At 40.2% G+C, this 18,516-nt stretch overlaps 1 protein-coding gene across 1 annotated transcript in view; it reads left to right on the plus strand.

Moving 5' to 3' along the window:
• The window catches only part of WDR33 (WD repeat domain 33), a 72,636-nt gene that overhangs the window by 47,530 nt on the left and 6,590 nt on the right, over positions 1-18,516 (plus strand). Inside the window, exons 8-19 of the mRNA XM_077183666.1 lie at positions 6,807-6,933; positions 7,509-7,663; positions 7,785-7,863; positions 8,378-8,488; positions 9,251-9,345; positions 9,583-9,591; positions 10,260-10,346; positions 10,556-10,695; positions 11,052-11,204; positions 11,558-12,604; positions 16,235-16,337; positions 16,622-17,084. Coding sequence (XP_077039781.1) covers positions 6,807-6,933; positions 7,509-7,663; positions 7,785-7,863; positions 8,378-8,488; positions 9,251-9,345; positions 9,583-9,591; positions 10,260-10,346; positions 10,556-10,695; positions 11,052-11,204; positions 11,558-12,604; positions 16,235-16,337; positions 16,622-17,084 — 2,569 coding nt within the window. The remainder of the gene's footprint in view (positions 1-6,806; positions 6,934-7,508; positions 7,664-7,784; positions 7,864-8,377; positions 8,489-9,250; positions 9,346-9,582; positions 9,592-10,259; positions 10,347-10,555; positions 10,696-11,051; positions 11,205-11,557; positions 12,605-16,234; positions 16,338-16,621; positions 17,085-18,516) is intronic.

Here is an 18,516-nt window from a genome sequence, read left to right on the forward strand (position 1 = left end):
ATTAAGTGCATAAAATTGGTGCTAAGTTAAAATATCTGGATGCTAATTAAGTGACATTTTAGTAATATTTTTACATACTAAAATAACTTAGTGTTGATAATTATCTGTGGTCAGTCTAGATATGACTTAACTGTGTCTTATGATTAGAAATTGTGAACCATGCATATTTAATTGATTTTTTTTGTTGTTGTTGTTCTCACAAAGAGAATGTTAAACACCTTTTAACATGGTACAGATACTGGTCTCAGTCAGACTTGTTTTGTCCTGATATGTTTTACAGCACAAATAACCTGAGGAGGTGTAGGTAGTGATAAAGCCCAAAAATAACTTCAGGAATTAGGAAAAAGAAAATATGTCTAAAAGGAGAGGTATCTTTAGGGTGTTTGTAAACTCTAGCATGAACTCTAGCATTTTTTAATCATAGTCAATGATTAAAAAACATGGACCTGCCACCACAGACCTAAACTAGCAAGCATCTTCAGCTCTGTGATTGTTGGTTCTGGTCCAAAGAAATCCTTTCAGCTTTGGGAGTTGCTCAGCCTCAGTGAATTGAAGAATTCAAACAATCCCTTTAAGTTGAACATGTGGGTACCTAAAAGCTGAACCCTTCATGACCAGTTCCCAGGTACACTGGAACTCAGCTGCCTTTCTTCCCCTTGCTATAAGCCAGCCCTGACAGAAGATACTGTCATGGAATTTCCACAGGTGTAAAGAATTCACTTTACTGCTAATTACATATGTAACAACTTTAATTCATCATTCTTGCAGTGCATTTACCATTACCAAGCTGTGCAAACACACAATCAGCATGAAATTTAAATTATTTTGCCAGTTCATGAGGGTTTTGTAGAATTCAAACTGTTCACTGATTGGTTTAAGTTTGGGATGAGCACATACAAATTCTAAACTCATTTATGGAAACACTGATTACCTATTCTGGCTGATCTTGGGGAAAGTAATGTTTACCCACACCTGTTTCATTAGTGGTTTGTGATTAGTATTGTTTCTTAACCTCCTGATTTCACAGATGATAAACTGTCCTGTTACAAGAGCTTCTGTCTGGGAAGAAATTACGATTATAGAAGTGTAAAAAAAGAAAATTATTCATAAATTTTTAAACAAATATGAATTATGTCCCTTTCTGTTGCTGAATTAGTGGAATACTAAGGATCTGGAAGATATCCCCTGTAGGTTGACTAAAACTTCTCAGCAATCTCTCTGCTGTTGCTCTAGATAACAAGATTAATAAACTAGAAGAGAGCTAGACTGAGCAAACAAAGGACAGCAAAACTTGTGTTTGTGGTACAGAAGTCTGAAAGTAGGGTGGAAGGCATTGTTCTTAATCAGTGAAGACTGAAAGGAACTTTTTCTTGAATTTTTTATGCACAACCTCCCACATGATGCTAAAAAGCACAAGCTGGCTGTGTATCTCTAGGGGAGGATTTCTGTGGTATTCATTCTTGGAGTGCAGAAGAGGAAGTGCAGGAGCTCCCAGGACACCTCTTGGGTGAGGACAGTTCACTTAACTCTATAGGACAAGGAGCACTAAATGACTGAAATTAGATATAAACCTGTCCTTGCTGCTGAGCTGGTCAGTGGGACCAGAACAGTGCCCAGTTATTTTAGCTGTGGGGAATTGAGTTCCTCAGGGAGCTGTGCATGGAACAGGGGATTTCTGGGGAGTGGATGACTGCCATGTGACATTTCAAAAAACCCTTTCATAAAAATGGAACAGAATAATGGCAGAATAATCCAATTTGCATAATAGGCTGGAAGCAAATAGTAAATTCTAATAGAATTATGTTAAAACTTAGAATTCCTTTCTGCTAACATGGTTCCCATTATCTTGGACTTGCAGGTCTCTTTTCTGTCCCTTCTTCCTTGCCCTCTTTTTTTTTTTTTTTTAAGGGTGGAGAACCTTAGCTTGGTTTTTGTAAGACCTAATGCTGTCCAATAGTTACTTTGACATAAAATGTCACTGTGAGGCATCAAATTATTTGATATTCTAATCAAATTAATTTTTTCTGGTTTGGCTTTTTTTAAGTTAATGGTACAGGCTATAGGCAGACTCCAAAACATTTGTTTGGTTCATTTTTTGGAGGACTTCTTTGCAGATCCCTTGGAGATAATCCTGTGCCAAGGCCCTGCCCTCTGAGAGGTGTGATGTTGTTCTGGGGACACAGAGAACAGGAAGGTCAATGTCAGTGTGTGGTGACAAAAAAACTGATCTAACCAGGCTGGGTGGGGGATACACAACTCTGTTTACTCTCCATTTAGAACAGAATTTAAAAAAATATCCAAACAAATTGAATTCTAAGTGACAAACAGTATCATTGCAATTAAATGATGGTTAATTCTTTAAAATATAAAAAGTTATAAATACCCATTTTCTTTGGAATGTAGGTGTTAAAATGTGAAGATGCCTTAAGACTGGCATCTTAGTGTGTGTGTCTACATTTACATAATTGCTGAGAAGGATCTAGAAATATTCCAATATCATCTATAAAATTCTCTTTGAATTTATGTGCTTTCAGAATTGGGCACATCCCATGGGGAAGGAATATAAAACAATAAAGTTAAGCTACAGCAATAAACCTGATCTATCTATAACTGCTATACACAGTTGCATTATAAAATATGTGGATATTTTATAGACTGTAATATAAAGACAGTGATTCAAACCAGCTTTTTTACATTGTAAGCTATGTTCAGAAAGTCATAAATGCAGAAATTAGTGTGAGGAGGGAAAAAAAATCATATCCTTATAATATGTGTACTTTTCAGACTTCTGACATACTTGATTTGATCAAATACCTTTATATATAATCTTATTATTCACTAGCCAGGATTCCTGTTCAGTGTCTTTTAAAGAACAACCCTTCAAAGAAATTGGCTGGAAGTACTAACAATCAGTATTTTAATTAAGAAGATTGTGACTAAGGGCACTCAAAGCATTTATTATGCATGTGAAAGGTAATACTGGGGAACTACTTTTGTTTTTAAGCTTTTCAAAGGTGCTATATGTGCCTTTGTTTTTCTGCAAATTTTTTAAATGGTTGGAAAAAGTTGTAGTAAGTAAAACCAACAAGTGTTTGTATATAGGTTTATGCTCAGACTTTCACTCATGATTTTAAATTACTTGAGTTTCTCAAAAATCTTTGCCTTCAGTCTTTCATGTTGGTTGGTTTGTGGGATTTCTATGGCCACAACTCCTACACAATTCACACATTTCAGTTCATTTATCCTTAAAGTGTCCCTACGAGACAGGGAGTTGATAATAAGGCCCATGCAAAGGAGAAGGAATTGTTCAGAGAGGAATTCTCACCCTGCAGCTCTGAGCAGAGAGGCAGATAAGTGTGTGTGACTGTTGAGCAAAAGCTTTGCCAGCAAACAGGGAATGTAAACTGCAGAGATTTGCATGAATTAAGGTTTTCTGAGCCTGGTGTCTGGGGACAAGGGGGTTTTGTACCAGAGGAGAGGCTGAACTGAAAACAACTGTGAAATAAAATCTGTGAGGTGGCTTTTTCTCTGGAATGTTATTTTAAATGTATTTTCTGCATCGTGTGTCTCATTACAGATAATAGTGTGCCCATCTCTCAGCAGAAAGAAGGAAAAGCAATATACAACATCAGTTGCTTCAATATAAAAAGAAATTAAGAAAGGTCTGATTAGATGATGCTATTCAGTTATTTTGGTTATGTAAATGTTCTGAGTTAGTTCATCCCTTGAGAATAGTGTATTTAAAGCATAATTGTTGTTGGGAAAGATTTTATTTTCTCTTGAGAAAGCTTCATTGCATTGGGAAGCTGAAGCTAAAAGTGTGATGGTCCCATTTCTGCAGAGCTGGGGCTGACAGGCTCTGTTGAGGGCAGGATCCATCACTGGTTTGATTACACAGGAGGCTCCCAGCTTTCTCCTCTGCTGCCATAATCCAGAGTGCACTGGTTGAAAGAATGCAGGAAATGCCAGTTTTAAACAGAAATTACCTGTTTAATCACACAAAGATTATAACAATTATGGTTTTAAATATTATAAGTTCTGATCCCCATGGACAGTATTCATGTGCTGATAGCCAAAAGCCTTTTGATATGTTTTGATAAACCAATGGTTTATCTGCTCTGGTTACAAGTTCTGAGTGTCCTGGGCTCTTCTCCTGCCTCTCAGCTCTGTCAGCCTGTGCTGTCACTGCCTCTCCCTTCTGAAGACTTGGAAAGGGTGGGTGCTTCAATTGCTCTGTTCAACATTGCCCATTCTAAACCTTCTTTTTCTCAGGGTACGTATTCGTCTTTGGGCTGGCTTAACTCAAGAAGAGCCTAAGGCAGGGCCTTGCTCAGGCTGAGCTGTCACCCAGAGATGGCCTTTCACCAGCATCACTTGTTTTCTGGGTGCAATCTTTCCCATCAAGCATAATTAGCCCTATGTTTTCCTGTGCTTTTCCACTGCTAGTTGTCTTTGTTTCAGGAACAGCAACAGTGCCAATGTCACTCCATGCAGGCAGCAGATTTTTATGGTTTTGATGGGCTTGGTATATTTTATATCTATGATAGTACTCAAGCATTCTAGTCTGAACACATTTTCATATGGTTCAATAAAGTATTAACTTTAATGAGGTGTTTTTCTATGAGGGACTTGAATTAAAATCTCCTCTCTTTCCCTGGGGGGACTGCATGATGACAGCTACCTACAGAACATCCTTAGCTGGAAATGTGCAAGCATGGATTCCCCTCCCCTGTGCAGGAGGAGCACTCTCTCCCTTACTCCTGCCTGAATTGTTGCTTCCAAATAAACACTGGGAAGCAAGATTTGTTCAGCTTCATGTTTTAGTTGAGAGATTTAGTCATAGCAAATGCACTCAGTGCCTGTCACTTCTTTCTGCATTAGAAAAGCCAGAGAGGAAGGAAACCCTACATCTCAGAGGGCCTCTCTTGGTAGCCCAGACCACCAGAGTACATTGATGGTCTTGGCAACTTGAGGCTCTTGCTCTTCCCTGAAACCCCAAATATTCCAGAGATAATTCTGCCTGCTGTGCCTGGGGAAGAGTTATGTTCATTCATCTACATTGTCAGTCAGGTCTTATAGTTGTTCCCATATACTTGCCAAGGCTGGATTCATTTCTTCTTTGGTCAGGAACCTCTTCCCTGTCTGTCCTTTCCTCCAGAGAGGAGGAAAGTTGCACTCACTTGAGAGTGTGCTCTATATGTTATGGGTTTTCTTCTATTTTAAGATGCAAGTATATTCTTTATTCTGATGCCAAAAGATTTTTGCTTTTTAAAATATTTTTCATATATTCCTAGCTCTGCAGACTCTTATTGTATGTTACATGGTTTCTTAGCTAGCATTCAGTACTTTTCCAGCACTTGTTAGACAGACACATTCCTGCAATCCCATTCTAATCTCACTTCTTCAGTGAACCAAGGCCATTCTTCTGCTTCCCCATGTGTGTAGACATGAACAATGTGGGGCTAGGAGAAAGGGAGGAGGCTTCACTAGGAGGCTGAACCAAGGGGGAATTACTTCATTAGCTGTACTTTTGACTGGGGATTCTTGTCAATTATGCTAATTTGCTAAGCTTATAAAAGTGTCATAGCCCTATATCACATGTGCATTTTGCCATAAGTGCATCCTTCAATAAACAGGAACCACCTTTATCCTTTTAATCTTTGGCTTGTGATTTCAGGGCTCAGAAGGGCATCAATTCTAATTTGATTTTTCTGTGGCCTCAGGAAAATTTCAGCTGATGCTTATTTTTAATGTCTTGTCAAAGTGAGATGTGTGTTAAGACAGCTTGTGCTGCTTTAACTTATGTGTTGCACTGTGTAGCAGAGCAGTCTGTGTGGGAGCTGTCTGACTTGATGGCAATCCTTAGTTTTTCCTGGAGTGTGCTCCCATCCTTCCATGCCATTTATCACTTCAGTGCCTTCATGTTGCAGGCAGACCCTCCTTTCTCAAATTGCTTTTTTCTTCAGTTACTGCATGCTGCCTCATTTTCTGGGATGGACTATTACTGTTGGCCCTGCCTTGAAGTGGGCTGGTGTGGAGAGAGATTGGAGAAAGAAATTATTGCTTGTTATTTCATTCCTATAGTTAACCTCAGAAACTCATTTTGTCATGCAGCAGGAACAGGCTTTTTGTTTTTTGGTATTTTTTTAATGGATTTTAGCTCATCTGAACAGCACTGATTCTCTCTCAAGTTCAGTCAATTCAAAAGGAAATTATATCACAAGGGTTTTTCTTTGCTAACTCTTAAGCACTGGAAAAACCTGAATTCCTGTAAACTGGTAAGAGATCACATCTCTTAAGGTTTCTTTTCATCATATACTAATTTAGTTTTCAGATCCATTATTTAATTTCTTTGCTTATTTTCTGACAGGACAGCAAAAGGATAGTACTGATAGAATAGGAACAAATAGGTATTTGCTTTATATTTCCTCAGTTTTTCACTGAAAGAAGTGTCACACAATCATTTTACCTCACCACCTCCATATAAATGCTTCATCAGTGCTACATTTAAAATACTGTGAAGTTGTCTAAGGCCAAAGCCTAAAGAAAAATACCAATTTAAACAGAAACTTAGATAATTTTTCCAGTGAGCTTGATTTGAGGGCGTAATCTGAGGAGAAAGTGCTCCCAATGATTAGTGGGAAGGAAGGCAAGCTAAAAATCTTGGCAGGGATTTTATTTACTTTATGTTTTGTAACCTGTGCTCTGTGATGTTTTTCATTCAGTTTAAATTAGTTATAAGGTGAGCACCCTGTAATTTTTCAGTGTCTGTGAAATCTCAGAATGGACAATTTTTATCTTAACAGGCCATGGAGCAGATGTGAAATGTGTTGACTGGCATCCAACCAAGGGATTAGTTGTTTCAGGAAGTAAAGATAGCCAACAGCCCATCAAGTTCTGGGATCCAAAGACTGGCCAGAGCCTTGCCACACTGTAAGTTCTTACCCACAGATTTTTGATTTGCTCAAATATAAGCTAACTTTATAAAATAACTTTTTCTTAGTTCCCTCCTTAGCTCTTTTCCTCACAACTTTTCAGCCATACACAGTTGCTTTACACATGAAGCTGGTGCTTTAGCTGTGCCAGAAAATCCAGAGGTTAGATGAGGACAACTCTCTACCTGGAAAATGGAGTCTTTAGCATTTGTTATTTAAATTTACTTTATTCTTTTGCACAGACAATCTAGCCACACAGTTCTCATACAGACTGAGATAGGGAAAAACAAACAAGGTGTTTCATCTGGCTGATGAAAACTTTGTTATGCTGCAGTAGAAACATGCACAGTAAGTGGATACTGTCTCAGTGAGTGCTACCAGTTGCTTTGCAGTACAAAAGACCAGGATCAAAGCACGGGGCCTTTGCACAGGAAGCCCCAGTGTTCTGCTTTAGTAGCCTGAACTGCCCTGTGATTAACCTGAATATTTGTGACTGGCAAACACCACATTTATATCTGTGTCTGAGAAACCAGCTTCAGGACAAACAATCTGTTTGTTTCCCTCTGCTTGCAGACATGCTCACAAAAACACAGTGATGGAGGTGAAACTGAATCTCAATGGCAACTGGCTGCTGACAGCTTCTCGTGACCACCTCTGCAAGCTCTTCGACATCCGCAACCTGAAGGAAGAACTTCAGGTCTTCAGGGGGCATAAGAAAGAGGCCACAGGTCAGAATTCTTTTTAGCATGTAGATTGTTATTATTAGCTTAGATTTAAAATGAAAATGATTTCCATTTATTTGAAATCCTGGTATTACACCTTGTGATTGTGGCTTGCTGTGTGTTTCAGCTGTGGCCTGGCATCCTGTTCATGAGGGGCTGTTTGCCAGTGGAGGCTCTGATGGGTCCTTGCTGTTCTGGCATGTTGGGTATGTGGCATTTTCATCAGCATGTTGGAAAGGTGTTGGTCAGCTGTGCAAGCTGTTAGACAAAACACAAAATACCTCTTCTCCCCTTTGGGTCCATATTCAACCTGAGTATTTATGATAATGCTTCTTCTCTGTACCTGAGGAATTTGTTAATATGCTTCATTTACAAAGAACTTTTCCTGTAGAAATGTGCTTTAAAGGATACAATTGCTTGCACAAAACCAGCCATGTGTTTTGTGATGAATGGTTGAAACTCCTAGTTTCTTAAAGCTTGTTCTGAGGTGCTGTAGTTATTTTGGTTTTAAATGTACAACTAAAAATCCCTACATTACTGAACTGCCTGTTAAAACCACAGGGAACAATCAGTTCACCCAGTAGAAAATTGACAGAGGCTTAAATTTGACAAAATATGGGATAGAGGATGAAGAACAGCTGGATAGCAGAAGTTTTCTGTTGTAGCTGTAGGAGATATTCAGCTGTGTATGATTAATTTTTATTTTTTTTAATGCTTCAGGGTTGAGAAGGAGGTTGGTGGAATGGAAATGGCCCATGAAGGAATGATCTGGAGTCTGGCATGGCATCCCCTTGGACACATTCTGTGTTCAGGCTCAAATGATCACACCAGGTAATTTCAAGTATTTAAAGAGAAGGTCTAAGGGAACATATTTACTTTTAGAAACTAGAACAGTGTTTGGCATCAGTGAATAAATAGATTGGAATGGTTCTGTTACACAACCAGTGGCCAAAGCAGAGACATAACTTATTAACATAAATTAGGAAGCACTAGGCAGCATTGACATTTCATATTTCAAGGTAGAGTCTGACCTCTTGTAACAAATATTATGATTTTGGTTGGTGGGAGCTTTTAAATCCACTGAAGAAAATTTTTAAAAAAGAATTCTTGTCATTTCTTGCTGAAGAAGTACTATCTCCACAGCAATTTCATCTGCTGGTCCTGTCTTTTCACATTGCAGACACCTTCAGAGGCTGTAGTTTGTATTTTCAGTTTGGACATGCTATAAACACAGTGCATTTTATAAATGCAGTAAATTTTTGTGAGGGCCTGTGTATATTTAGTGTATATGAAGAATATACTTGAGCAAGAAGGTTTTGGAATGGACTAGAAATATTTTTTTCATTATCTGATGTTGATGCCTTGTACTTACACCCATTATACTTTGAAGTATCTTCTAGGTTGTAATGTTGGGTTTTTTATTTTTTGTTTGAAGCTCGTACCCTGTGTTCAGATCTAGAGCTAAACTTGATTTAGTAAGAGTTGAATCCTTACATAATCAAGAAACTATACTAAAAATCAAAGAACTAATTAGATTGAAAGTTGTTAATGCTCTTGACCCTTTAATGAGATCATGTAACTTCCTTTTGACAGCAAGTTTTGGACTAGAAATCGGCCTGGAGATAAAATGCGAGATCGTTACAACTTGAACCTGCTGCCTGGGATGTCAGAGGATGGGGTGGAATATGGTGAGGCATTTTTCCTCAGTAGGGAAGGAAGAGGATTGGGGTCAGGAACAGGCCTAGGTCAGGATTGGGGTCAGGAACAGGCCTAGCTCATTAGGTGACACTTTTGGGTAAGATGAGGAAGCAGAATTATAGCATTGGGGACCACTTGGGCAAAAATACCTTTTTCTAAGGATGATTTTACTGCCTGTGTTATCAGTGATCATCATTCCAACAATGGCTTTTCTTCTGTTTCCACAGCTCCAGGAGGTAAGACCTGCTCTGTCAATCACAGGAAGGAGGTTTGGCTCTCCCTCTGGCAATATCTCCAGTTTCCTTTTCTTTCTGAAAACTTCATCTGTCTTCAAGGCTTCCCACAGTCCTGAACTGCAACAGGAAAAGCAAAAATAATTCTACTAAAACCTTTAAACTCTACTCTTAAGGATTTATCCCAATAATTTTAGGCTGCTCAGGACTGACCAGTTCAATGGTGACCAGTTCAACTCAGCCACCTGTAGTTGCATCTGTTTCTTCAGATTTTTGATTATATGTGGTTTTTTTTTTTCTTTTTGGAGGAGGGGGGATTAAAATGCAGCACTTTATACAAATTAAATTTTAAAATAGATAAGATTTGTTATAACAAAAATGGGACTGGTTATGAGTTACTACTTCTTTTTCTGAGCTTCTACCCTAAATAATCTTCCTGAAAGGATGTAGTTTTTGACCTTTTGGGGTGTATTTATGAACCTGAACTTGCAGTTCCTTAAATATCCTGTAATTCATACATGAAACTAAATTGTGACCTACCAGTTGTAAAATATCTATTTACTATTGGAATATGATACTAATGGTACAAGCATGTGAGAATCCAAAAGGATAAAGTAGTAATGTAAAGAAATATTTTCCAATTATAAATATTTATTGTTTTTTTTCTCTAGATGATCTGGAGCCCAACAGCCTGGCAGTCATTCCTGGGATGGGAATACCTGAACAGTTGAAAATAGCTATGGAGCAGGAGCAGATGGGTAAGTAATAGCTATGGAGAAGCATTCTCCTGAGCAATCCAGATACTGTGGCACTTCTTTTTCATATTCTTTGGGAGCTCTTTTCTAAAGTTTTGGATTGTTCATATTTCCTGTGTAAAGAAGGATGAGCTGAAAACCTCTGTGAAAAAAATAAAGGATCTTTGTGTAAGCCTGCATTGCTCTGACTGTTTGTTTCCCTGGTGCCAAAGGGAAAGATGAGTCCAATGACATTGAGATGACAATCCCAGGACTGGATTGGGGAATGGAGGAAGTAATGCAAAAGGACCAAAAGAAAGTGCCACAGAAAAAAGTTCCCTATGCAAAACCAATACCAGCACAGTTTCAGCAGGTAAGTACCTGGCACAGAGTGAACAGAACAACCTGTTCTTTTCCCAGCTTCAAAAAGTGTGTCTTTTGAAATGTTTTGGATTTTACAGCTCTCCTGTATCAACTCCCCATGCAATGTACCACAGTAGCTAGTTTAATAACTATTTAAACATAAAATATTGGATTAAATACCTTCTATCTTGTATCTGTACCTAGAAAGAACTTAAAGATACAGGAGTTTTATTCAGCATTGTTTTTACTTTCAAGTATCCATACTACAAAATGTTTCAGTATATCCTTTTATCCTTTCTCATTGCAGCAATGTGTTGCACACATGTTGTTCTACAGAATTAATCTTGTGTTTCCTCATCTTTGTAGGCATGGATGCAAAATAAAGTTCCTTTGCCTCCCCCACCTGAGCCATTGAATGATAGAAAGGAGGATATTAAGCTGGAGGAAAAGAAGAAATCACAGGCAGAGATTGAGCAGGAAATGGCAGCACTTCAGTACACAAACCCACAACTCCTGGAGGTATGTGTGTGTGGAAACACAGGGATTAATAAGTTTGCCTCAGTCCTTTCTGTGACAGATTTGGATTTCAGCACTAAAGTGAGCAGCTTCCTGCAGCAGTTTCACCTGTTTGGCTGTTTTCACTTTTTCCAAAAAGACATCTAATTGAACAGGATATTGCACTTAATGTGTGATGATGTGAATCTCTCAGTGAGGCCCTCACATCTCACTTACCAGTGGTTCTCTTCAGTTGGTGATTTCTGTTAGTTACAAGGAAAGCATTCTTAAATTCCTGTGAAATGGGATGACTGCTTTGATTTTTAGTTGTAACATACTTCTGTGCTTAACTGATTTTCTGTCTCTTTTTTGGACAGCAACTGAAGATTGAGAGACTTGCACAAAAGCAAGCTGAGCAAGTGCAGCCACCACCCCCAGGAGGATCTCTCCATGGACCTCAGCCTTTCCCAGGGCAAGGCCCAATGTCACAGATGCCTCAAGGCTTTCAGCAGCCCCTTCCACCTCAGCAGATGCCAATGAATATGCCTCAGATGGGACCTCCTGGCCCACAAGGACAGTTCAGACCTCCAGGACCCCAAGGACAAATGGGACCTCAAGGTCCATTACACCAAGGAGCTGGAGGTCCACAAGGGTTCATGGGACCACAAGGACCTCCAGGCCCCCAGGGGCCTCCACAAGGAATGCCACGGCCTCAGGATTTACACGGACATCAAGGAATGCAGAGACACCCAGGCCCTCACGGGCCAATGGGGCCCCCAGGCCCACAGGGCAGTGCTGGCCCTCAGGGACACTTGGGACCGCAGGGCCTGCCCGGCTCCCAGACTCATTTAGGACCACAGGGCCCACCTGGCCCACAAGGTCACCTGGGTCCTCAGGGTCCCCCTGGAGGTCAAGGAATGCAGGGGCCACCTGGTCCACGAGGAATGCAAGGACCTCTTCCTCACGGCATGCAAGGAGCTCCGGGATCCCAAGGCATGCAGGGCCCTATATCTCAAGGGCCTTTGATGGGACTTAATCCAAGAGGGATGCAGGGTCCACCAGGACCCAGAGATAACCAGGGACCTAATCCACAAGGGATGATGATGGGTCATCCACAAGAAATGAGAGGTCCTCATATGCAAAGTGGTTTACTAGGACATGGTCCCCAGGAGATGCGGGGCCTTCAGGGACCCCCGCCTCAAGGTTCAATGCTGGGACCGCCACAAGAAATGCGTGGGCCGCCAGGTCCCCAGGGCCAGCAGGGACCTCCACAAGGCTCCATGGTGGGGCCTCAAGGAAACATGCAAGGACCTCAGGGACAGCCAAACCCTTCGAGGGGGCCGCACCCTTCCCAGGGCCCTCTGCCCTTCCAGCAGCAGAAAACGCCTCTGTTGGGGGATGGGCCTCGCCCCCCCTTCAGTCAGGTACGTGGGCGTCTCTGGAACAAGGGGAGCTCTCAGAAGGTGGGAATGGTAGCTGGGTGTGCAGGAGAAATGCACAGCAGGAGCTGAGACAAGGGAGGTTGGGTATTCCTGGCAGGACTGAGGCCTCAGGGAAATTGAAGTGATGATAGAAAGGGTTCTGTAGCATGGAAACAGCAGAACTGGAAATAGGTGATCTTTAAGGTCACTTCCAACCCAAAGTATTCATGATTCTATGACAGGAAACTGTGGAAAAGGGATTATTGGGAATAGTAGTACAGAAACCAGTCTGCTATGAAAATATGTAACCTTAAGAGAAACTCCTTTTTTTTCTTTTTTTTAATTTAAAGACACTGAACTGTCTTAAGTGGGTATTTCACTGGGAGCAGAAAAGCACTAATAAAAGTCAAATTTAAAGAAACTGAACATAAGAAAAGTATTAAACATAATTAATGTATTAATTAAAGCAAGGTATTGCCAACTCTCAGTTGTCCAGAGTAGTTAATCCAAACTATGGGATGGATTTACCATAGATGCTGACATACCTGGAACCAGCTTAGCTCTGGTTGCACCTAACAGTTGACTTTAGGTGCAGAGGGATACAGAGGGACACAGCACTTTCCATTTTCTGCTCTACTGCATATCACACAGAGCTCTCTCTCAGTGGTTATTGCCTCCCATAAGTTCCCAGCTGGATAGCACCAGTTCTTACTTTGTCTCAAGTGTCTTCAGTTCTAGGTGAATTTTGAAAGGGAACTTTGGGGGGAAAAAAACATACCTAATTGAAAAAAGAGAATGTGTGGTGTTTTTTAACCAGAATTGTCTCTTTTAGACCTGCACTCAATAGTTTCAGTCAAGGCTTTAGACATGCAGAGGACATAGTGTGTACTCCAGTACCAAACACAATGAGAAATTGAATATTCAAATGAGCTTTAGCTCAGGGACTCCTTTTCAGATTGAAGCACAGTAGCCCACAAGTTGTGGCTTTCTTTGAATATTTTTTCCTTACAAATCAATAATTCTCTCCAGAAGGCTGTTCATGTGCCACTGCTGCCAAGATTTCAAAAGCACCCAAGTTACCAAAGGAATGTTGGTTCCCCAGCTATATAACTTTAACCAGCAGAGTTGTTTCTCATTGCTGTCCCAGGGAGACTCATTTTTCTTTGAGAATAATTGCCCTGCCCTTGCCACTGACACTTTGGAATTCATTAGAGTGCTTTTGATGGGTGGCTGGTTATTTTCTTTGAATAACAAGCCTGTCTTAAAGGCTTTTATAGATACTAAAAAATGACACAGTGAGGTATTTTAACCCATTCTTCCTTCCTTGTGCACCTTTAGTATGGTAATGGCTTTTAAAAATTAACATATTTTAAAATTCACAATGTCAGGTTTTGCTTCTTTGTAATGTGAATACAGCCTAGTTCATGTTTAAAATCGCCCCATATGTGAGGGTTTTTTTAAAACTATAGACTTTAGTTTGTTTTGTGTTCTGGATGTGGCTTTTTTCTTCTGTAAACCTGTACAAATCACTTGTCTTCCTTTTCAGTAGCAGAAGTGTGTGAATATCTGCTTTATCAAGGGCTTGTGACATGAACACAGAATAATTACAGATAATTGCAAGGGTTAATCTCCATATAAGATATCATTGTTACCTGCCCTGGCTGTACACTGGATTTGCTGGGATGTACAAATCCACTTTTAGTAAAGTACCTCTTTCTAAACTCTGCATATTTCCCAGTTTGAGGCCTGGAATGAATTTTGAAACAGAAAGCCCATGAAAAGGCAGAGTTAGGGCTCTGTGTTCCCAGCTTGGCAAAGCATGGCTTGTTTGTAATCAAGGTTTCTGCTAAGGGGAGTTATTTACTGAGTGCTAAAAACTGCTGCTTTGGTGAAACACTTCCATACATGGAAGAAGTTCCATAAAATTTATTTTAAGTAAGCATCTGCTAAATATATGGGAAATGCTGAAACTCCAGCAAGGTTTTGCTGAGGAACAGCAGAGCCACTGTGATAGCTGGCTCTTACCTAGTCAGAGGATGGATTTGTTCTGGACTCCAGTCAACATTCCATCACTAGGAAAGTATTTTTGGGGATTTTGGGTTTTTTTTAATGGGCATTAAGCAAGATCTTTTATTTTGCTTATTTTTCCAACATTCTTACAAAATTAATCACTGCAAATATGAAGTTTGTAGTACATATTTGTGTGCTTTCTTGTTTTTACCACCTACACTGCAGCTGAATATAAATTTTTAATTTAAAACAATATTTCAGGATATGATGGGGTAAATGCACAAATAAACTTTCTGCTTCCCTGCAACCAGAAACAAAAAGGTAGTGTTTCTCAAAAATAAATGTAGAGCATTAAAATGATTTCACTTTGATTCATGGAGAAGTTAAGCAGTGTAATTATGACCCATTTGTGTGCTGGAGTACAGGTCTTTAAGTATTTCCAGACTGCAGTCTGGAAGGATTTTAACAAGTTAGTGTGAAGGCCAAGCCTAAATCTTGCATACTAAACATGTCTAGGAAAAAAGTTACATTTTTAGGGGTTTCTGGTAAGGGTCTGGGGAGGGATTGGCTTTTTGGTCATGTCAGCATAGGAAGGTTTTCTATTGCAGTCCTGCAGGATTCAGCTCTGTCTGGTTCATATTTTTAATTGGATTGGGTTCTTTATCTGTGGTGTAAATTCTGTACATGTCCCTTTTCAGTTCCAGTCAAGCACAAACCCCAAGTGATGACTTTTTGTCAGCCCTGTGCTGTTGAAAGGCAGAATCAGAACATAATCCAGACACAGTTTTCTTGCCAATGTCACCACAGCAGGTCCTGTCAAAATCATTCATGAGTCAGTGACAGCAGCTGAATTTAAACATCATAATTTTATCCTTTAAAATTCACCAAAAATGAGAAAAATATACCAAAAACCACTTATATACTTTATTTTTTTTCTTTGGGATCACATAAGGCACAGAAAATTCTGCCCACTCTACTGCCTCTGCTTTTTTTTTTAATCCTAAAATGAAGAAAAATGAACTTTGCCGTCATGTTAAAAATTAAACTCATGTATTTCCATGTTAAAAACTTACAGAGGTTTAGAGAAGAGGTTCCCTTATGGCCCTGTTGTTGTCCCCTCATCCCAACATTCTTGATACTTATTTTTGCATATATAGTTTCTCTTTTTTGTTCGTTTCCAAATGAATTCTTTGGTCTGTGAAGCTCTTTAACTGCCTGTAAATCAGTACCTGATATTTTTCAACCAAATTTACATATTTTCCTCAGGAAAATTCCTCTGTTCTTCCAGAGGAACAGAATATTTGTATCAAATACTCAATAAATTCAATACATTCTTATAGAATATTCATACTTAGGAAGAATATGAGCTTTATCATCTTTGGCCGTGACAGATAAAATGTGAAAAAAGCTGTTTCCTATGAATGCTGTGTTTCTCAGTGACTGAAGCATTACTGATGGGAATGTCTGCAAACTGAGGCTGAAACCATTGGAACATGAGCTGTTTCTGTGTACAGCCTGTGCAGCTGCAGACCTTATGGAAAGAAAATTGTTTTGCACTCCTACAAACATTTTTCATTACTCACACATGGAATTCATGTGGCTTTTGTTCTTCCATGCTCACAGGATGGACAGAACCCAGGTCCTCCTCCACTGATACCAGGCCTGGGCCAGCAAGGAGGACAAGGTCGTCTGGGCCCTCACAACCAAGGACCTGGTCTTAATAAAGGTAATTTAACATATTGTCTGTTCTCCTGGGAGTCAGTCTCCTCAAAGAGGGGCTGTCCCAGTGCAGTGCACCCAGGGAGAAATGGCTGCAGCACAGTGCAGGCCCTTGGCTGAGAGAAAAGCTTCCATAGATGTGGGGTGGGATATACAGGAAAAATTTTCTCAGAGATATTGTTTCATGTGAAAGCTATCCCATATGCTTTCTAGAACTGTTTGAACTAGAGCATCCTGAAGTGATTTAGAAATGGTTACAGAAACCTGCTGTGATTTTTCTTGTCCCTCCAGGCGATGCCCGTGGGCCACCCAACCATCACCTGGGCCCGCTGTCGGACCGGCGGCACGAGCAGAACAGCGGCGGCCCCGAGCACGGGCCCGAGAGGGGCCTGTTCCGAGGGGGCCAGGACTGGGGCGATGGCAGGGACAGCAGGGGCATGCCCGACAGGCGGGGACCTCACCCCGACTTCCACGACGACTTCGATCGGCCCGACGACTTCCGGGATGATTTCCACCCTGACAAGAGATTCGGCCATCGCTTACGAGAGTTCGAGGGGAGGGGAGGCCCGCCCTTGCAAGATGAGAAATGGAGACGAGGTGGACCTGGGCCTCCCTTTCCTCCTGATCACAGGGAGTTTGAAGGAGGTGGTTCCAACCGGGGCCCTCCTGGTGCTTGGGAAGGACGGAGACCTTCGGATGACAGATACCCACGGGATCCTGAGGATGCGCGCTTCCGAGGAAGGCGAGACGAGAGGTAAGAATGAATCCCTTTCTCTTTCTTGGGTTAAAGGGTAAATGGAGGGAACCCTTTCATTCCTGGTTTCCTTTTCATTAAGGAGTCTATCTGTTTCAGATTTATAAACTGGAAACCAATAAGGAAATGAAAACTCTAATATACCTGAGTGTAGAGTCCATAAAAATCATTCAGTAATAGAAGAAAACTTGAAAAGTGGTCATTGTACACAGCAGCTTCCGTGTCTTTAAACAGTAAGTAAAGAGAAGGGGGAAAGTTTGTAGAGAAGATCCAGTGACACAGGATGAAGACCTGAGACCGTTTTGATGAAAATTGAGAGGAGACTTAAAGGTTAAAGTGACAAACTTTTGAACACTAGAAGTGGATTTTGAGATTCTGTCTCCAGTCACAAACTACAGTATGACTGTAGAGACTGTAGGATGAGATGCAATGCCCTTGTAAGGAGCAGGAGCAGTGATGTGACTGCCACATAGAAGGGCCAGACTTACAGCATCTGTTGGACTGTCGAGACTTATTTTTTCATGCATTTGCTTGTAGAAATTTTATTTCTCTTTCTGACTTATTTCTTAATGCCAAGCGAAGAACTCAAAAATAATCTGATTTACAGCAATGCCCTTGTCATTGCTCACAATCTCCGAATAAATCACAAAGGGATAAATTTGCTTTTAGTTACCAATGTAAATATGGAGGAATTAATGCTGTCACTGAAATGAATTATCAGCAAAATTGCTCCAGATTTATGTTAGTTTAATTAAATGAAATTTGGCCTCCAAGGTCTAAGCCTCTCACTGACCACCAACTCTCTATGTATAAGAACATGTGCTTGTTACAAATATGCTGTGGTCTCCACATAATGTGAATTTTGTGTGTTTTAGTTGCCTTTTTAATCATTTTCTTACATTCCTTTTACTTTGCATCTATACAGCTCTTCTTTTAGCTATTTTCTACCTAGCTCTGTAAGATGTAACTTCCTTTTGTGTGAAGAGTATGAAAAGAAATGAACAGTAACTTAAAGAAGGTAACAATTAAAGCCATTTTTAAAAAGTAAAGCCAGAGAAAATCCAGTTGGATGGTCCAGTGGTCCAATGGTCTGCATCATAGAACTCTAAAAGACACAGCAGACAAGACTTTTAGAAGCTCAGTAGAGATTTTTCAGATCTTATATTGAAAATGTTTAGGGACTGGCAAATATTTTATTATGGTCCTGATTTTTAAAAAGTTTCAGGAAGGGAAACAAGAACCTTGTGACCTGCAAATCTGACTTTTGAACTAAGAGTATTCTATTTATCAGAGTACAAGTGTTTGCCCAGAAAGTTTGAAGTGAAATGGCACAGGGCTCTAAAAGGCTCACTGTGCTTGTAAATTTGATGATTTTCTTAGAATGAAGGTGAACTAGGTGCCATTTACTGCAGATGCTGTGGTGGACTTAATC

The sequence above is a fragment of the Agelaius phoeniceus genome, chromosome 10 (assembly GCF_051311805.1).
Source record: "Agelaius phoeniceus isolate bAgePho1 chromosome 10, bAgePho1.hap1, whole genome shotgun sequence".
NCBI lineage: Eukaryota > Metazoa > Chordata > Aves > Passeriformes > Icteridae > Agelaius > Agelaius phoeniceus.